The sequence below is a fragment of the Artibeus jamaicensis genome, unplaced genomic scaffold (assembly GCF_021234435.1).
Source record: "Artibeus jamaicensis isolate MK-2021 breed Jamaican fruit bat unplaced genomic scaffold, CSHL_Jam_final contig_490, whole genome shotgun sequence".
Taxonomy (NCBI): Eukaryota; Metazoa; Chordata; class Mammalia; order Chiroptera; family Phyllostomidae; genus Artibeus; species Artibeus jamaicensis.
The window spans coordinates 16,664,804-16,680,252 of NW_026521861.1; the positions used below are offsets into that span (position 1 = coordinate 16,664,804).

General features: G+C 56.0%; 1 protein-coding gene across 16 annotated transcripts in view; it reads left to right on the plus strand.

The window, feature by feature from the left end:
- Positions 1-15,449, plus strand: part of TACC2 (transforming acidic coiled-coil containing protein 2) — a 173,784-nt gene that overhangs the window by 87,384 nt on the left and 70,951 nt on the right. For 12 of the 16 annotated variants that reach the window (XM_053668508.1, XM_053668506.1, XM_053668514.1 and 9 more), the window contains one exon: positions 5,888-6,022. The exons of the other annotated variants lie outside the window; for them this stretch is intronic. In XM_053668508.1, coding sequence (XP_053524483.1) covers positions 5,888-6,022 — 135 coding nt within the window. The remainder of the gene's footprint in view (positions 1-5,887; positions 6,023-15,449) is intronic. 16 annotated transcript variants of the gene reach the window in all.

Sequence of the window (15,449 nt, forward strand, 5' to 3'; positions counted from 1 at the left end):
AAGGTCTTCTCCGAATAGCAGAATTCCTTTGTTCCATCTAAAAGAAGTTGAGGAAACAAGTTTATGTAACCAGCACCCAGAGCACTGAGCAAATTGGGGTACGCCCGCATATTTGTTCAGAGCTCTGGCTTCCCAAGGTCCAGCTGGCTGTGTTGTTGAAGAACACGAATCACCGTTTGGGCAGTTGTCAAATATTGACAGTTTCGCATGGTTCACACTAACACAGGGTTTTGTTGTTTGCTTTCGTGACTGCTTTATCCGTGTAGGTAGGTTGTGACTCTCTGAACAGTTCAATCTGGTCTGTCCGAGGTCGGTTTCCTTGGTCATCTGTCTCCCCATCTATGGTTCCCTGGAACCAGAGCCCATCAGGGCACATCCTGTACCTGGAAAGGATGCTGCAGGTCAGGGGGTGGGAATGAATGACCTGGACCGTCCAACCCAGATGGAAGCCTTTCGTATAATTTGGGAGGCTGCTTATGACTTTTCCTTAGTTAATATTTCCTTCCTAATTCAGTTCCCCTTGAGCCGAGCTCTACAGTAATTTCTGGCGCCTGAGCACAGACTCACCGTGCGAGGGGAAGGGGGAAGGACATGCTGGGAAGGAACCGCCACTCCAGTTCAGGGTTAACTGTGCACAGCCGCCCACGGCTGGCCATCAGTGGGGTCAAGGGCTGTTCTTGTTCTCACGTGGGCTGGGCTTCACATGCTGGTTTATCTCTCCGGCCACTCGAAATAGCTCACTGGGTCTGCCTTGGAGTTTCCAGCCAATTCGCAAGCCTCTCTGGGCGCCTTCTGATTTTGCCCCTGTTGCTGTTCAGTGGCTGCGTCTCTATGGCGTCTCTAGAGGTCTGAGCTCTATCTGCCGTTGCTAGACTTGTGTTATCAAGTCCCAGGCTCTGCTGGACTGCCTTTCCAGTGCTCTGACCTGCCAAGCTCAGCTCCCCAAACCAACAATTTCGGATCACTTTCCTTTCTGTAGCCTGCATCTCACTTTCCATCTGAGCTGTCTCTGGCCTGGGCTCTCGCCCTATTACGTGATCCTGTGCACTTGGGGATTTTAAGAAGAAAAAAACCCAAGAGGCCTGTGAGGCAGGCCATTGTGCTAATACCTTCCAGATGGTGGATGCGAAATGGGAGATAAGACTCTGTCCCCCCATCTGGCCTGACAGGACCTGATATGTTCAGCCTGTATCTTGGGGGCCGTTATCACCCTTCCGTGACAGACAGGGTCACTTTGGTGTTTGTCCCTGGAAAAGGGCTTAATTTGGCAACTCTCGCTGATCTCCGAAATGAAATTTGCTGTCAGCTCAGTGAGGGATCTGCCAAGAAGGACTCAAAAGCTCTGAACGGAGAATTAAAATTGCTAATAGCAACTCACTGCGGCTGGACTTGTCCGGCGGTCAGGCCGAATGCAGGCCCTGAGCGGACGTTCCTGCGTTTCTCCGGCCCCGTGTGGGTGGACGCTGCTCCCAGACCTTGGAGAGGCACGGAATTGGGGAGGGCCCTCTCCATCCCATTAGTAGCGGTCCCCTAGAGATCTGGGTTGGGAAGACCCTTGGGGTCTTCTTGTCCAGCTGGGCCCACGCAGAGAGAATGCTTTGATCAATAAGTCATGTCTGTCTGGGAAAAGTATAGTGGTTTGTGTGCCTTCTTTGTCAACTCTTCTCTTAAAGGAAAGTAACACACACAAATGAAATCATTCCCTCCAGCTTCCAAAAATACAGACACTCTATGTGAATTTGGATTCAACTTTCTGTTATTCCAATAAGGTGTAGGAAAAAAATTGACCAACTCCTTAAGTGGGAAAAGGGACCTGGACTTTTACAATGAGAAAGTCACCCTGCCCTGCCCCCGGCCCACTCTCCCAGGAGAGTGGAGGAGACCCAGGGAAAGGATGTAAGTGCCCCGCAGAGGTCAAAGGCGAACGGATGTGCAGACCCCCACCTCCGAGCTGTTCGCGTCCCTGGTGGGGAGGGGTGGCAGCTGTCAGGAGCTCCCTGAGGGCTGGAGTGGCACTGGGTATTGGGAAGGTCCCAACTCCCTTCCAGGGAAGAATATCCTTACAAGACTTGGGTGGAGACAGGAACTGTCCTTCCTGCTTCTCGTCCCTGCTGTGGCCACGTGACATTCCAGCAGCTCAGGGGGCTGAGAGGGAACCTGTGGAAGCTCCTGGTCGGGGTCTGGAACCAGGGCTGCCGGGGTGGGCGGGCCACCTGGGCTCGGTTCAGTGCTCTGATGTCACCGCCTTTGAAATTCTAATACTTTCAAAATGGGGGGGGGGGCACACACACACACACACACACACACACACACACACTCCCTCACGTTTTCACTTGCATTCACATTCCATTTGGCCTCCAGATTATATTGCTGGTCCTGCCTCAGAAGGTTGGGATTCCAGAAAGATAGGACAGTTGTCCCACTGTCGGTGGCCCCTTGGTGGCATGTTTGAGAACCTAGGGGCAGGAGGGAAGGGGCAGGAGGGAAGGGGCTGCGCTGTGCTGAGCGATTTAGACCAGGATGGTGGAGACTCCAGTAGGAGAAAAGGACATGTTAGCAGAAAACATGCTCAGAGGTCGGGCCCAGCTCAGCGTGGCAGGGCAGGGTGGGCAAGGCTTGCACCTCAGGGTGACTGTGGGGTGGGCTAGGAGTGGGTCTGAGAGAGGCAGGTGGGCATTCAGGGCAAGGTCTGCTTGGGCAAAGACACAGAGGCAAGAAATGGCCCGGTGGGTTAGAGGAGGGGACAGAGATAGAATGTGGGAGCTGGAGCCTGGGGAGTCGCAACAGCCTTGGGAGGCAGGAGGGGAGTGTTGGGGGAGGGGTGTTGGACAAGGAAAGGACCTGGGTGTGCAGGGACCAATGGGGAGGTGGGGTGTGCAGGAGCCCTGCTCTGAGAGGCTCAGGCCGGGACCCGCAGAGGTGGCCAGGACAGAGAGGCTTCCGGAAGGAGAAGGGAGATGACTCAGCGGGAAGAGGAGGTGATGACGAGGGACGAGGGTAAGAGAACCGGAAGGGTCGAGGACCATCCAGGCTTCTGGTGCCAGGCCCTGGCTGGCTGGGGGTGCCGCTCACCAAGCTGGGGAAATTCAGGGGAGTTAGGAGGGAAGAGAAGGAGTCCCACTGGGGTCAGGAGGGGTCTGTGGGGATCCATGTGTCAGAGCTTCGGTTATGAGTCACTGAGCATTTTGCCGTTGGAGGCTGACCTCCCCGAACCAACAGCAGGCTAGAGTCCTGCAGGCAGGGAAGGCGACATTCCTGAAAGAGCTGTTGAGTCATTTGTTTGGTGCCTTTGGCTGATGGGAGCAGGCCCAGGCAGGAAGGGTGGGGCCCTGGTGGTTGGGGCCAGGAGCGGGAAGGTGCCCGGGCTGTAGGCTGGAAGGGGCCGCAGAGCCCTGCAGAGCCCAGCGGAGCCCAGCAGAGCCCAGGGCGTTTGCAGGGGTGGGGGCCACATGCAGCGTGTGGCATCCTCAGCAGAGCAGCGTGATTGTCACAGTGTGTCACCCGACAGAGTGGGCCGAGTTCTGAGGGCACAGGTCCAAGGCAGTCTCCCCGCCCCTCTGTCGGGGTTTTCAGGGACAGAAATCTTTCCCTGCCCATCGATAGAACACCTTTAATGGAACAGAACCTCAAACCAGACGCCTTTCCTCAGTTTGGGTTCAGTGAATTAAAACCACCGCGGGGTGTGCAGTGCACAGAGCTTGGCCTGTGCGATTTCTTTAGGAAGCTAAATTTGGGTAGTTTGGGTTCATAAGTAGCCTATTTACTGTTTATGAATATGAAAAAATACAGGCTTCCAAGTTATGAAAAATGGCTCTTAAAGAGCCTAAAAGCCCCAGTAGTTTGTATTATTTGAGCCATTCCTTTACAACATGCGTTACTTTAGCTACCGTCCAAGTAGTTACAGTGGGCAGTTGGAACAAGCGTGGCGCCACTCCAGCTGTGAGCCCACGCTGCACTTCTGCTGGGCCCTCCGTCCAGGTACTCCTTCCTCACTCGGGGTCACCGCCCTCGGCTTTTCTTCTCAAAGGTTCCAGCCCTGTGTCTGCTCCCAATACCCCACTTGGTCATAGCCCCTTGGGACACCCCAGCTCACCCTCTGTGGCCTGGCAAGATGTGGGGACACTGGGGTGACTATGACAGATGCAACCCTGTCCTCAGGGAGCTCACAATCCAGTCTCCCTAGGAGCCTTCAAGTCCTCAGTGATCTGTCACCAAGAAGGACTGTGGGGACTCCCAGGTACATATCAAGGGACTCTCTTAGAAAGTGAACATGAAAAAGTGGGGACAACTATAATAGCATAAACAATAAAATGCAATAAACAAACAAAAAATGAAAGTGGCCATGGAGGTGGGTAAGCATTTGCTGCCTGGCTTCATGTCCTGGCTCCGAGGTCACTAGCTATGTGACCTTGGCTGAGTGACCTCACCTCTCAGAGCCTCAGGTCCCTTCTCTGTTAAGTGAGCATGATGACATCCCCATCAAAGCATTGTCGGGAGGTCACTATGTGAAGCACTTAGCACAGGACCAGGCATTCCACGCTGGGCATGCAGGACGGGGCGCCCAGCACCCAGGCAGGCCACCCGGTGAGGATGAGCTGCCGCTGTTTCCGTAGCTGTTGACTATTGGTGCCCAGGCGGAGGCATGAAAGCTGAGGGCTTGCTGGCCTGGCGCGGGGAGAGGGTCATAAGCCCGGGAGGCGGTGCTGTGGGTGTGGAGGGGACCCGGCCCGTTGAAACAGAACCGACTGGGGCAGGGCATGGGCAGGGGATGTGGGGTCGAGGCAGAGGCCTGGCTGGAAGACCTGCTGATCTGTGTCGGGGATTTGGGGCAAGACTGAGGATTGTTTTAGTGGGTTGCTGTGGGCCACCCTTGGCAGCTGGCCTCCAGGCCGGGAGCCAGCCTTGCAGGTGGGGTTGGAGGAGATGGAAGTGAGCAAGGCATTGTCCACCCAGAAACCCCAGCGTCTGGCAGGTCTGTGGTCTGGGGCTTCCTGCAGGTGTTCACGCCCGGAGGGAAGAAGGAGCCGCCACCCCCGGGGCTGGGAGGCCTCCAGGCCCGGCTGGATGTCAGGCCTGGTGTCAGGCTCTTGGTGCTGAGTCCTGTAACTATGGCTCGGCCACTTTACCCTGCCACCTCCCCTGTGGGCACCTGGAGAGCCAACCCCCCACCCTGGAAACTGCTCCAGGCTTTAGTCTGCGGCGGGTATTTCGTGCCTTGCTTTTTGCCAAAGGGGAAAAATCAACCTATTATGAGCTCCAAACACGGTGACTTTTGTCCTCTGAGGGGGTGTGTGAGGGTGGCTTTCCTTATGCCCCCAGAGTGTCTCCCTGCACTCCAAGTGTTTCCCTGGCTGTCCAGCAGGGGGCACTCACTCACTGAACGAGGGGCATTGCTCTGCTGAGGAAACCCATCAGGGACAAGGTTTCTTGATTATCCATCAGCCTTTTTGCCTTGACATTTCTTACCCTTGGATTTTGGGGGCAAATCTCAGGGTGTTTACAAAGTTGCATTTTGGTTCCCAACTCAAGTGGAGTATAAAAGAACTATTAGAAATGGTCATACAAAAGCCTTCTCCCCCAAACAAAAATCAAACAAGACCACTCACCCAGTGTCCTGAACAGCCAAGTGGCCTCCGTCACACACACCTCAGGTTCTGCCAGAGCCCAGGAGGGAGGGACCCTTGGCCCGGCCTGGGGGCCGCTGCAAGGGAGGGTGCACCTCCAGGAAGTCTCAGCCAGCCCCGGAACAGGGCGGGGAGCCCCAGGGAGCAGTGTGCTGGGTCTTTAAAGAGCCCGTCCCGTGTGGGTGGGTGGGGTGGGCAGGCCCGATGAATGTGCCATTGAGGAGCCGAGTTCCACTGGGAATAATTCTCCCTTTGTGTCCCAGCACCTCCCCAGCTGCTGCCCGCGTGGATCCCTGTCCCCCGGCCTCAGAGCACGCATCTGTGCCTTCCGCCTCGGCGAGTGATGGAGTAGAAGCCCCCACTGCCTCCTGCCAGGGTCTGGCCAAGGACTTGACCAGGTAGGATACAGAGCTCTCTCCCTTCGCAGCCCCTGGCCCGGGCGGTCTCCACCCCTAGGCCTCGGGGGCCGGCTGAATTTGGCATGGTGCCAACAAGGCATCGACTGTTTGGACCTGTGATGCCACATTGTGATCATTTGGGCTGTAGCTGATCTGACGTTTTCCTTTGTTAGCAAGTTCTCCATGTAACCGAGCCCTGTGGTCTGGCTTGGTGGCACGGGACAGAACAGGGACCAGAATGGCTGTGTTTCCATTGCCTTGAGTACACCCTCCACTGCACCTTCTCAGTGTCACCAACTCTGCCCTCTCCGTGGCCTGGATCCAGGGATCTCGGTAAATCTGGTCTTTTCCCCTCTGGCGGTTCCCTGGAGATTTTCAAAGCTAGTTTCGAAAATGCATGGACAACAGAGTCGTTTGGCTGAACTGGCAGCCGCTGTCACCAAACCTGGGTCGCGTCCGAGCTGTCTGTTTCTCTCAGGATTTGGAGATGCGTCCTCCCCCCGTTCCCATTTCCAGCCATGGTGCCGGTACACCTCCTGCGTGTTTCCACTGTGTGCACGTGACTGTGGTCCCTGTCACATCTGGGCCTTGGAGGGGAACAGCAGGGCAGCGAGACCTGGTGTCTCATCAAAGAAAGCCGGAGGCAACGTCTCGTTGCCAATTGACAGATGTTCTGTTCTTGCGAATGTGCTGGCCGACTTCCTGCTGCCTCCTCCTGCACTAACGCTGCTGTGGAAGTGACACAATCCCAGGACAAATGGCTTTTCTCCTGGAGTTTCCCTGCCCCATCCCCTCCCCCATGTCCATTGGTAACCATTAGCCTTGGGGAGAACAGATGTGACCGAGAGAGGCCATGGGAGCAGAGCGAGCTTCCTTTCTCTGCTTGCCAACCCTGCCCAAAGGAAAGCGCTTCTCCTGGGAGGGACGCTGCCCACCGCAGTGGCCAAGCTTCCCACAGGCCCTCCCTTCCTGCGCCTCCCCACCCCTCCCTGGCCTACCCGAACTTTGGGGAGAGCATCACGCAGGGATTAAATGAGCTCCAAGAGGCCGAAGCCAGGCTGGGAATCTGATGATAAAGAATTTCCAGGAATGCAGGCCGACAGCCTGACGCAGGCCAAGGCAGCCACGGGGTTTGGGGTTCTGGGAGAAGGATGGGGTGTGTTGCAAAGAGGCTGGTGCTGGGCAGGGTGTGAACCTGAACAAACATCATCCCTGTTCAGAGCCAACCTCCCACTCTGCCTGCTGGGGACAGCGGCCCTTTAGGGATCAGTAACTTGGAAACCTGGCTAAGGGCTGCCTGGACAGACCATGGAAAAATGAGACAGGAAAGGTGGCCAAGTGTCTGCTGGGAGGAAGCTGGTTCCGTGGTGCTGGAGCTGGAGGCCAGGGGACACAGCCCTAAAAAAGGTGTCCTGAACTGCATCGTGGGGGAAGGGTGGAGGCAGGTGGCTTCAGCTCACCAGGGGCTCTGGTGCGTGTCCCCAGGCCCTGCCTGCTGTGGGCAGCCCTGAACTGCTCCCATCTCTTTACCAACACTTCTCCCAGACTCGGGAGCCTTTCCTGGGCAGGAGAAGGAGCACAGGGCCCTTCTCTCTGCCCCCTCCGAGGGTGTTACCCTTTCTCCCAACCCTTGAAAAACACTGCACAACCTCGCCCTTCAAGCCAGCTCCTGGGCTGCTCACAGCTCAGCAGCTAAGGCTGTAGGTGGGGTGGGGACCGTCCTTTCTGTTTTCATGAGGTTGTAGATGCTGACACTGCCTGGTGACAAGATGCTGCCCTGAGCAGACAGGTCCCATCCGGCCTTGTTCCTCGTTTATTTAAATCACGTTTCACTTTGGACTTTCTCCTGCCTGTAACACCCACTTCCCACGAGGCTGCCCAGGCCAGGATATGGTGTCAGCATCCTGGCCGGACCAGCAGAGACCACTGACCTGGGTCGTGGTCTATAAATGGGAACCAGCTGCCCAGCATCCCAGTGTTGGCTGGCTGGGCATGCCCAGAAGCTCCGTCTTGCTGGCTTCAGTGGGAGCAGGGAGGCTGGGGAGAGGGAGAGGGAGGCTGTTACTTCACTCTCCAAAGCAGTCTGACAGAAGGCAGCCTCCTAGGTCTAGGAGGAGCAGGTGTGGACAGGCGGGACCCCTGATGACCTGAGCCCTGCAGCGGAGGAGAGGGGCTGCCAGTGGGGCTGTTCTAGCCCTGCTCACTGAGACACGGCTGGGTGGAGCACCAGGGCTTCAGTTTGGGACCCCATCTGGGCCGGAGTCCCGGGCCCCTAGGGCAGCCGGGAAGGGACTTTGACCTGCAGTGGTGTTCGGAGAGGAGTTGACAGAGCAATGGAGCTTTGAGGAGCCAGCGAAGGCATGGCTGGAAGTGCCCAGCGCAGCTCTGAGTGGGTGGGAGGTTCCTGGACTGCCGAGGCCCAGGAGCCGGCCCTCCATTCCCAGCCGCCACTCCATGACTCCAGCTTCGTACTGCGGGGGACACTCTTCTTCCAAACCAAGGGTTTGCCTTTCAGCCCTTGGACCCCGTTGGAGGTGTGGAAGCAGAGGTGCCAAGATCAGGTGGAGAAATGGACCGTCAAACCTAGGGACGAGTAGGGACAGAGACAGGGCCCAAGGACACAGGGTGGGAGAGGGGCCTCTGGTCAAAACATACCCGGTTCAGGGCCCCTCCCTGCCCAGGGTTGCTCTCCTCTGTCGTGAGTCGGAGCAGCCAGGCCGCAAGGCTGGCGCTGTCGGCAGCAGGAAGTGCTGAGTGCTCGGAGTGGATCGTGTAGTGCGCTCTCCGCTTTGAGTTCACCAGTCCGTCCGTTCGTGCAGCCATCCACCTGTCTGCTCCTCTGCTCGGGCCGACCTGGCCTGGGTTGATTCTGAGCCACGCCCCACGTGTGATGTGGTGCAGGGGGAGGAACGTCAAGTTGGAGAGACATGGCCCTGGGTCATTAATGAGCTGTGTGACTTTGGGCAGGTTACTCGACCACTCTGGGCCTTCATTCACCCATCTTTAAAATGAGGCTGGTAGGTAATTGGAGGAAACTGGAAGAAAGTAGCTCGGTGCTTGATCAGTGGGAGGCATTTAGTCGACGCTGGCTCCCCCTGATGGCCAGCAGTGCCAGGGGTGCTGGGGTCAGGAAAGAGAGGGATGGCTGCCCTGGAAGTGGACACAGCGCACCGCGACACGAGAGACTTTCCAGCAGAGCTGGGAGCACGAGGCCCAGGAGGAGCGAGCGCCTACCTCTGCCTCGACAGGCTGGGGGCTTCCTGGGGAGGCAGCGTTTCCACTGGGCCCCTGCACGGGCAGGTGTTTGCTGAGGGCGAAGAGGGCAGAGGCGCTTCCGGGAGGGGCTGAGGGGGGGCCCCGCAGATTCAGACAGCAGGTGGGGAGAGGCCTGGAGGGGCTGGAAAGAGGACCCTGGTGGTCTCGGGCACAACAGTGGGGTTGGCGGCCACTGTAGCAGGTGGTTGTCAGGTCTGGAGGGGCCTGGAGCCACACTGACTGAAGGCTCTCTCCTCCTTTTCAGCACGGGGGAGTCAGGACCGAGCTAAGTTTTGGGGACTCTCTCTGGTGGCCAAGGGCAGCATAGACGGAGAGGGAGGCCAAGGGTCAAGGCCACTGGAGGTCGTCACCATGGTCCAGAGGGGAGGCAATGGTGGCCTGAGCCAGGGCCGTGGCTGTGTGGGCAAGGAGGGTCTGAGTCTGTCTCTGTGTCTTGGGCTCACTCACTCGTGGGCGTGTGTTGAGCTTTGGCCCTGGCAGTCTTGAAGCTGCTGCTGGGGGTACAGTGGTGACCCCCACGGACGTGGCCATGCTCTCCTGAGGGGACTCTGCGGGAATGGTTGTTCCCAGTCTGGGCTGTGATCCTGGGCAGAGGGGTCCCAGGACCAGTCACTGCGGACATCGGGCTCAGGGTAAAAGCAGTTCGGGCCCCATGTGGTCCTACCAGCTCGGAGCCCCTGGTGTTTTCTCCTGGCTTGTAGGCTAAGGACCGCCACCTCTGTTGGGTAACTTGCCCACCCTGTGCCCGCGCTCAGTGCCCCGCTCCTGGCTTTGTTTGCAGACCCTTCTTATTGAGCACGATCACCTGGCAGCTTTGCAGAGCCCCAGGGCCCTTGGCCTTTCTCAGGTTTCGGTAACAGGGCTCCTATCCCGTCCCATCCCTCCCCAGGTTAGGAAAACTGAGGCCCAGCGAGGTCAAGGTCCCAAGCTTCTAGAGCAGAGTGGTGGTGGGAGCCACCTGGGGAGGGTTGTCTCCAGAGCTCGCCAGCTTCAGCTCCTCCTCAAGAATTGGGCGCTCAGGTCTGGTACCCACAGTTGCTGTGAACCCAGTGAAGCAGGGACCCTGAGTCCTCCCAGGGACAAAGCAATCTCTTCCTTTTTCACAAAGCAGCCACGCATCACCTGCAGCCAGTGTGTATTAGGCACCTGCCGTATGCCTGGTGCTGCTGCACTAAGAACTGTTCATTGATCTTGTTTAAACCTTGCACTCTGCACGTTGTCAGCAGGGGAGGGGGCTCCTACTCTGATTCCATTGCAAAGATGAGAGAACAGAAGAACAGAGGGGTCAGGTAACTTCCCAGGGTCGGTTATAAACGATCTGGGTAAGGGGAAAATGTGCCCTATTATCATTGATCCTTTTGACTTAGTTGTCTGAGGACGAGAGTTTACTTCAAACCTCATTCCTGGGCAGCCAGCCTGCTCCTCTCCTCCCAAATCACACACAAGAAGACCAAGACCTGCCACTGGGGAGGGTGTGGAGGTCAGGGGGGCCTCGGATTGCGGCTCTGGGCTCTGGCCATGATGCGGCTGGGAGACCTGGGCCTCTCTCCTCTGTGTCTCTGAGCACAGGTGTGTCCACCCATCTGTCCACCTGTCTGCACACAGCTGTTGAGGACTTTCTCCGTGCCCGGCACTGGGCTAAGTATTGGGCATTCTGTGGGGCGCAGGGGAGGCGTGGCCTCTGCCCTCCGAGAGCTGTCCTGGCCCAAGCCTCTCTCTCTGGGGAGAAACTGGCTGCTGGGGCTGCTGGGGGCCGACATACCCTAGTTCAAAGGGGTCTGAGATGCTCATCTCCCGCACCGTGCTGGGGGTCAGCCCTCTGACCCCTGGGGCCCGGCAGCCCCACTCTGCAGACATGCTCACGTAAAGCAGGAACTAAAAGTTTCTGGACTAAAAGTTTCAATTAGAGATGCAAAAAAAAAAGCACACATACCCGCACTTGCTCTGTCCCCGACTTGTCTACGTCACCAGTCTCTGAGGGTGGTCAGGGGACCTGGGGACGCCTCAACACATTTCCTTAGGGTCAGTGGCAGGAGGCAGCATTGGGGAGTCTGGTGTCACGGAAAGACTGTCTTCACATGGGCAGATCAGTTCCTGTCAATCTGGGTATGAGGGGAAAAACCACTTTTCCAAGGCACAGTTGTAAGGGAATTGCATCCAGTGATGAGTAGGCAGGTGCAGAGGGAACATACAGAGACAGGGCCCCTTGGGTTGGTTATGGAGGAGAAGGAGGGTTTTATTTATTTTTAGTTTTTTTTAAAGATTTTGTTTTATTTATTCTTAGAGGGGAAGGGAGGGAGAAAGAGGGAGAGAAATATCCGTGCGTGGTTGCCTCTCGCGTGGCCTCTACTGAGGATCTGACCCACAACCCAGGCATGTGCCCTGACTGGGGATCAAACCAGCCATCCTTTGGGTCACAGGCTGGCACTTTAATCCACTGAGCCACACCAGCCAGGGTGAGAAGAATAGTTTTAGGGCTCAGTAGTGTAAAAGTGCACACCCACACACGCCCACACACACACATGCGCACACACTCCTTCACACTCTGCTCTCACTTTATGCTAATTACGCACTCAGTGGATGCTCGCAGCTGCTATTTCTGGCCCAGCCATTCTGGATCCCTGTCCGTCCCGGAGCCCTGACTCAGCAGTTCTGGTCCTGGTTTTTGCCGCTCCACTCGCAAGTAGGGCAGCCGCCCCGTGTCAGACTCTGTGTTCCCACTATGTAAGCGTGGAAACCAATTACTCCCTACCTACAATGAAGGAAGGGCCCAGGAGTGTGGTGCTTCTGAACGAGCTAGTTTGCGGTTTCTTCTTGGAAGCATTGCGCCCGGAGCAGCCTCGGGGCCGCCAAGCGGAACCAGCTTCCACTGCAGGTGGGCGAGACCTATGTGTCTCAACCTGTTTTTCCAGAAGTCAGCTTCGCACTCCTGTTTTTTGGCAGCTGAGAGATCTCATCTCTGTTTACACCTGAACGTTTTCCTTACAAGGCCTCTTATCCCTCCCACCCTGCAGCCTAAAAGCAGTCAGCTGAGCTCTGGAGAAGCTCAAGGGATTAACACATCAACATCCAAATGCAACCCAACATTTAAGCTCCTGTCACAGGACTGAAACATTTTTATGGTGCTGGTGGAATTTTCTGTGCTTCTTGGAACTAGTTCCCCGAGAAGAAAGATAAATAAAAGTGGCTACGTTTCTGAGCCCAAACAGAAGCAATTACCCGGCCCAGGCAAGTCACTGGGTTTTCTCTTCCCAGTTTTGAATGAAATTTGACTTTATTTCTAAATATGAGCTTGAACTTCAGAGGTTTTATTTGGCTGCATGTCTACCTTGGGCCACCCTGTGGGCTTTTTTCCCCCTGTGATCTTAAATCTAGTTTATAAAAGTAGCTACCTGAAGGGGTCTGAGTTATCTAGAGTAAATTGCTACCTGGGAAAGGCCACTTAGGAGTGGGAAAGGAACCCGTTCAGGAATGAATTATAGTGGGGCAAACATTTAACTGGAACTTCACCTCAAAAAAAAAAAATAAAATTATGAAGAGGATTTGCTTTATATTTAACAAAGTGTAGACTCCAATGATAACCGTATGTTAATGCTTCGGATGAGTAAAGATTTCTGGCCGAATTTTTCTGCCGTATTTTCAGGGTTGCATATTCTCCACCTCAGGTTGGACGCAGAGTCACTTTTCCGTAAATACAGAAGGACTCAAACAGTTTCCTGAAGGGTCTCTCTCATTCTTTGACCTCAGGTCCTCTCTTGGAAGCCACCAGTCCCCCATCCCCCCATGCTGGTGGAATTCCCTTCTGCAGTCGTTCAGACTCCCATTTCTCAGTGGCTTCCACTGGCTTCCCAGCGGTTCCCTGGGGTCCACTCCACCGGCTCCGTGGGGCCCTGTGTTATCGGCGAGGTGTGTTGTTTGCAGTTGGTGGCGTTGTATGTCTGGCCCAAAGATGGACAGGAGGCAGCTGGCAAGGACTTGGGAAGCCAGGACAAGTGCCTGGGGTGGGGGGGGACTGGGTCTGCAGGGGGTTGCTTTGTTGGGGAACATCTTCCTCATGCGGACCTTTGCTTCCCCTGTGTGACCTTGTTGCTGTGAGGACATGGACTGTGGGTCCCTCCCTGCAGGACGGGGCAACCAGAAATGTGTCCTCTGGGAACTCCCTGGTTTCATGCCTATGCTGATGTCTGGGAAGCCGGGTAGCTGCCGACATGTCCGCTGAAGTAGCCATGTGATCACGCGTGGTCATGTTGGCAGATGGATACCGTCACAGGACTCATCCACCATGTACACCGTCCACCGGTGGAGGACCAAGCCAGAGCGTCTGTTGAGACATCTGTCACCAAAACATCTGCTCACCCAGGAATGATCTTTATTTATTTACTTATTCTTCATCGGCTGGGTTTTCTGAATTGTAGGACTGACGATTGTTTCCTCTTTGGCCTTGGCCGCTGGACACTTACAGCCAGTCCCGCAGCTACCCCGAGGGCTCAGGTCAGTGTCCCTGGCCGGGCCCCGCCCACTCAGACTGTCCCGCACTGTTCACCTGGCTTTCTTCTCTGCTGTCCTGAATTGCAAGCTTGGGTCCTTTTTTCCCCCTAAATTACATAGAGTATTGTTTGTTTAAAAGTTTGTCTCAGACTGTATCCTAGTATTTCCACCTCAAAAAAAGATGAATCCATCTGGTAACGAAAGAAGGTCATTCACATAGACGAGACCTCTCAGCGTTAATTTGCCCTTCACACACGCCCTGGGGTTTTCGCAGCCCCCACCCTCCCTTCTCTGTAAACACAGGATGGGTGAAAGTAGGTTGGAAGTGGTTCCTGTGGAAAAGAACACAGTTGATAAATACTAACACGAGCACACACTGTGTGCTTCATGGACTCCCAGCTGCACCCCTGCCCTGCTCCAGCCTGTGGCTGGTGAAGGTGGGGAGGGAGACACACCATAGATCAGCCCTCTTCACGGAGCGAGCAAGAGAACCTTCTGGAAAAGGTGGCGTTTTACCTGAGCTTGAACTTCAGCCCAGGAAAACCACGGAGACCCCCAGGGGAGAAGCACGTGAGATGTAATGTTGGGGCAAGATGAACCGAACGCCTGTGGCCCTGGACAGGGGGGCACCCAGCAGCCTCCTGCCTTCTCTCTGTTCCTCGTGAGACTGAGGACTCGCTGGGCCCTTTTTCTTGTCCTCTGAGGGGTTTTTGTGGGTTTTTTTAAATTGATTTTAGAGTGAGAGGGGAAGGGAGGGAAAGAGAGACATGGCGAGAGAAATATCAATTTGTTGTTCCGCTTGTATCAGTGCATTCATTGGGTGTTTCTCGTATGTGCCTTGACTGGGGATCGAACCGTGACCTTGGCGTATTGGGAGGATGACACTCTAACCACCTGAGCTACCCGGCCAGGGCCCCCTCTGAGGTTTTATGCACATGTGTCTGTCTCTGTCTGGACATAGGGCACATTGTAGGGCTGGAGAGCATCTGAAGTGAGACTGACCAGGCCAGGAAGCACCTTCAGTCTGCTGGGGGCTGAGAGAATGGGAAGGTCCAAGGGCTGGGCGAGACCCACCCCTCTGGGAGCTGGGACTGGGTGCCGGGGAGGGGTTGAGAGAGCTGGGGAAGTTGGGGGAGGGGTGCCTCCTCGGCAGTGAGGTCACAGGTCACATCCTAGCTAGAAGGCAGGATGGAGCAAGAGACAGGATCCAGGCCAGGACACGGAACTGGGACTTTCCCCTGAAGGTGGTGACAACTCTTGGAGCAAGTCGAGTGACACGAAAGCCATGACTTCAGAAGACCAGTAGGATGGTCCCAGAGCTGTAAGACCTGGGCAGGGAAAGTGCCAGCAATGTGCTGTTCCTGCCCCGCAGCCCAGCCCAGCTCCGCAGGCGGCTTTGCTGGTCTCAGGCTCATATTATCTGTGGTTGCTGAACTCAAATAGCTCCCAGCTCTTAGAGTCTTAGGAAGGGCGTGAGCTGGCCCCTCACGGGGCTTCCGGGTTCGGGATGCACCCAGCACAGAGTTTTGGGGCTTTCGGGGCCTCAGATGGAGGAAAAGTTGCAAGACGGCAGTGATAGCCCTGCCAGAGTGTGGAGCCCCTCTCAAGGTCGGATCCCAAAGGCAGCTCCGTGTGGTTCCGTCCCCCCTCCCCACACTCCTCA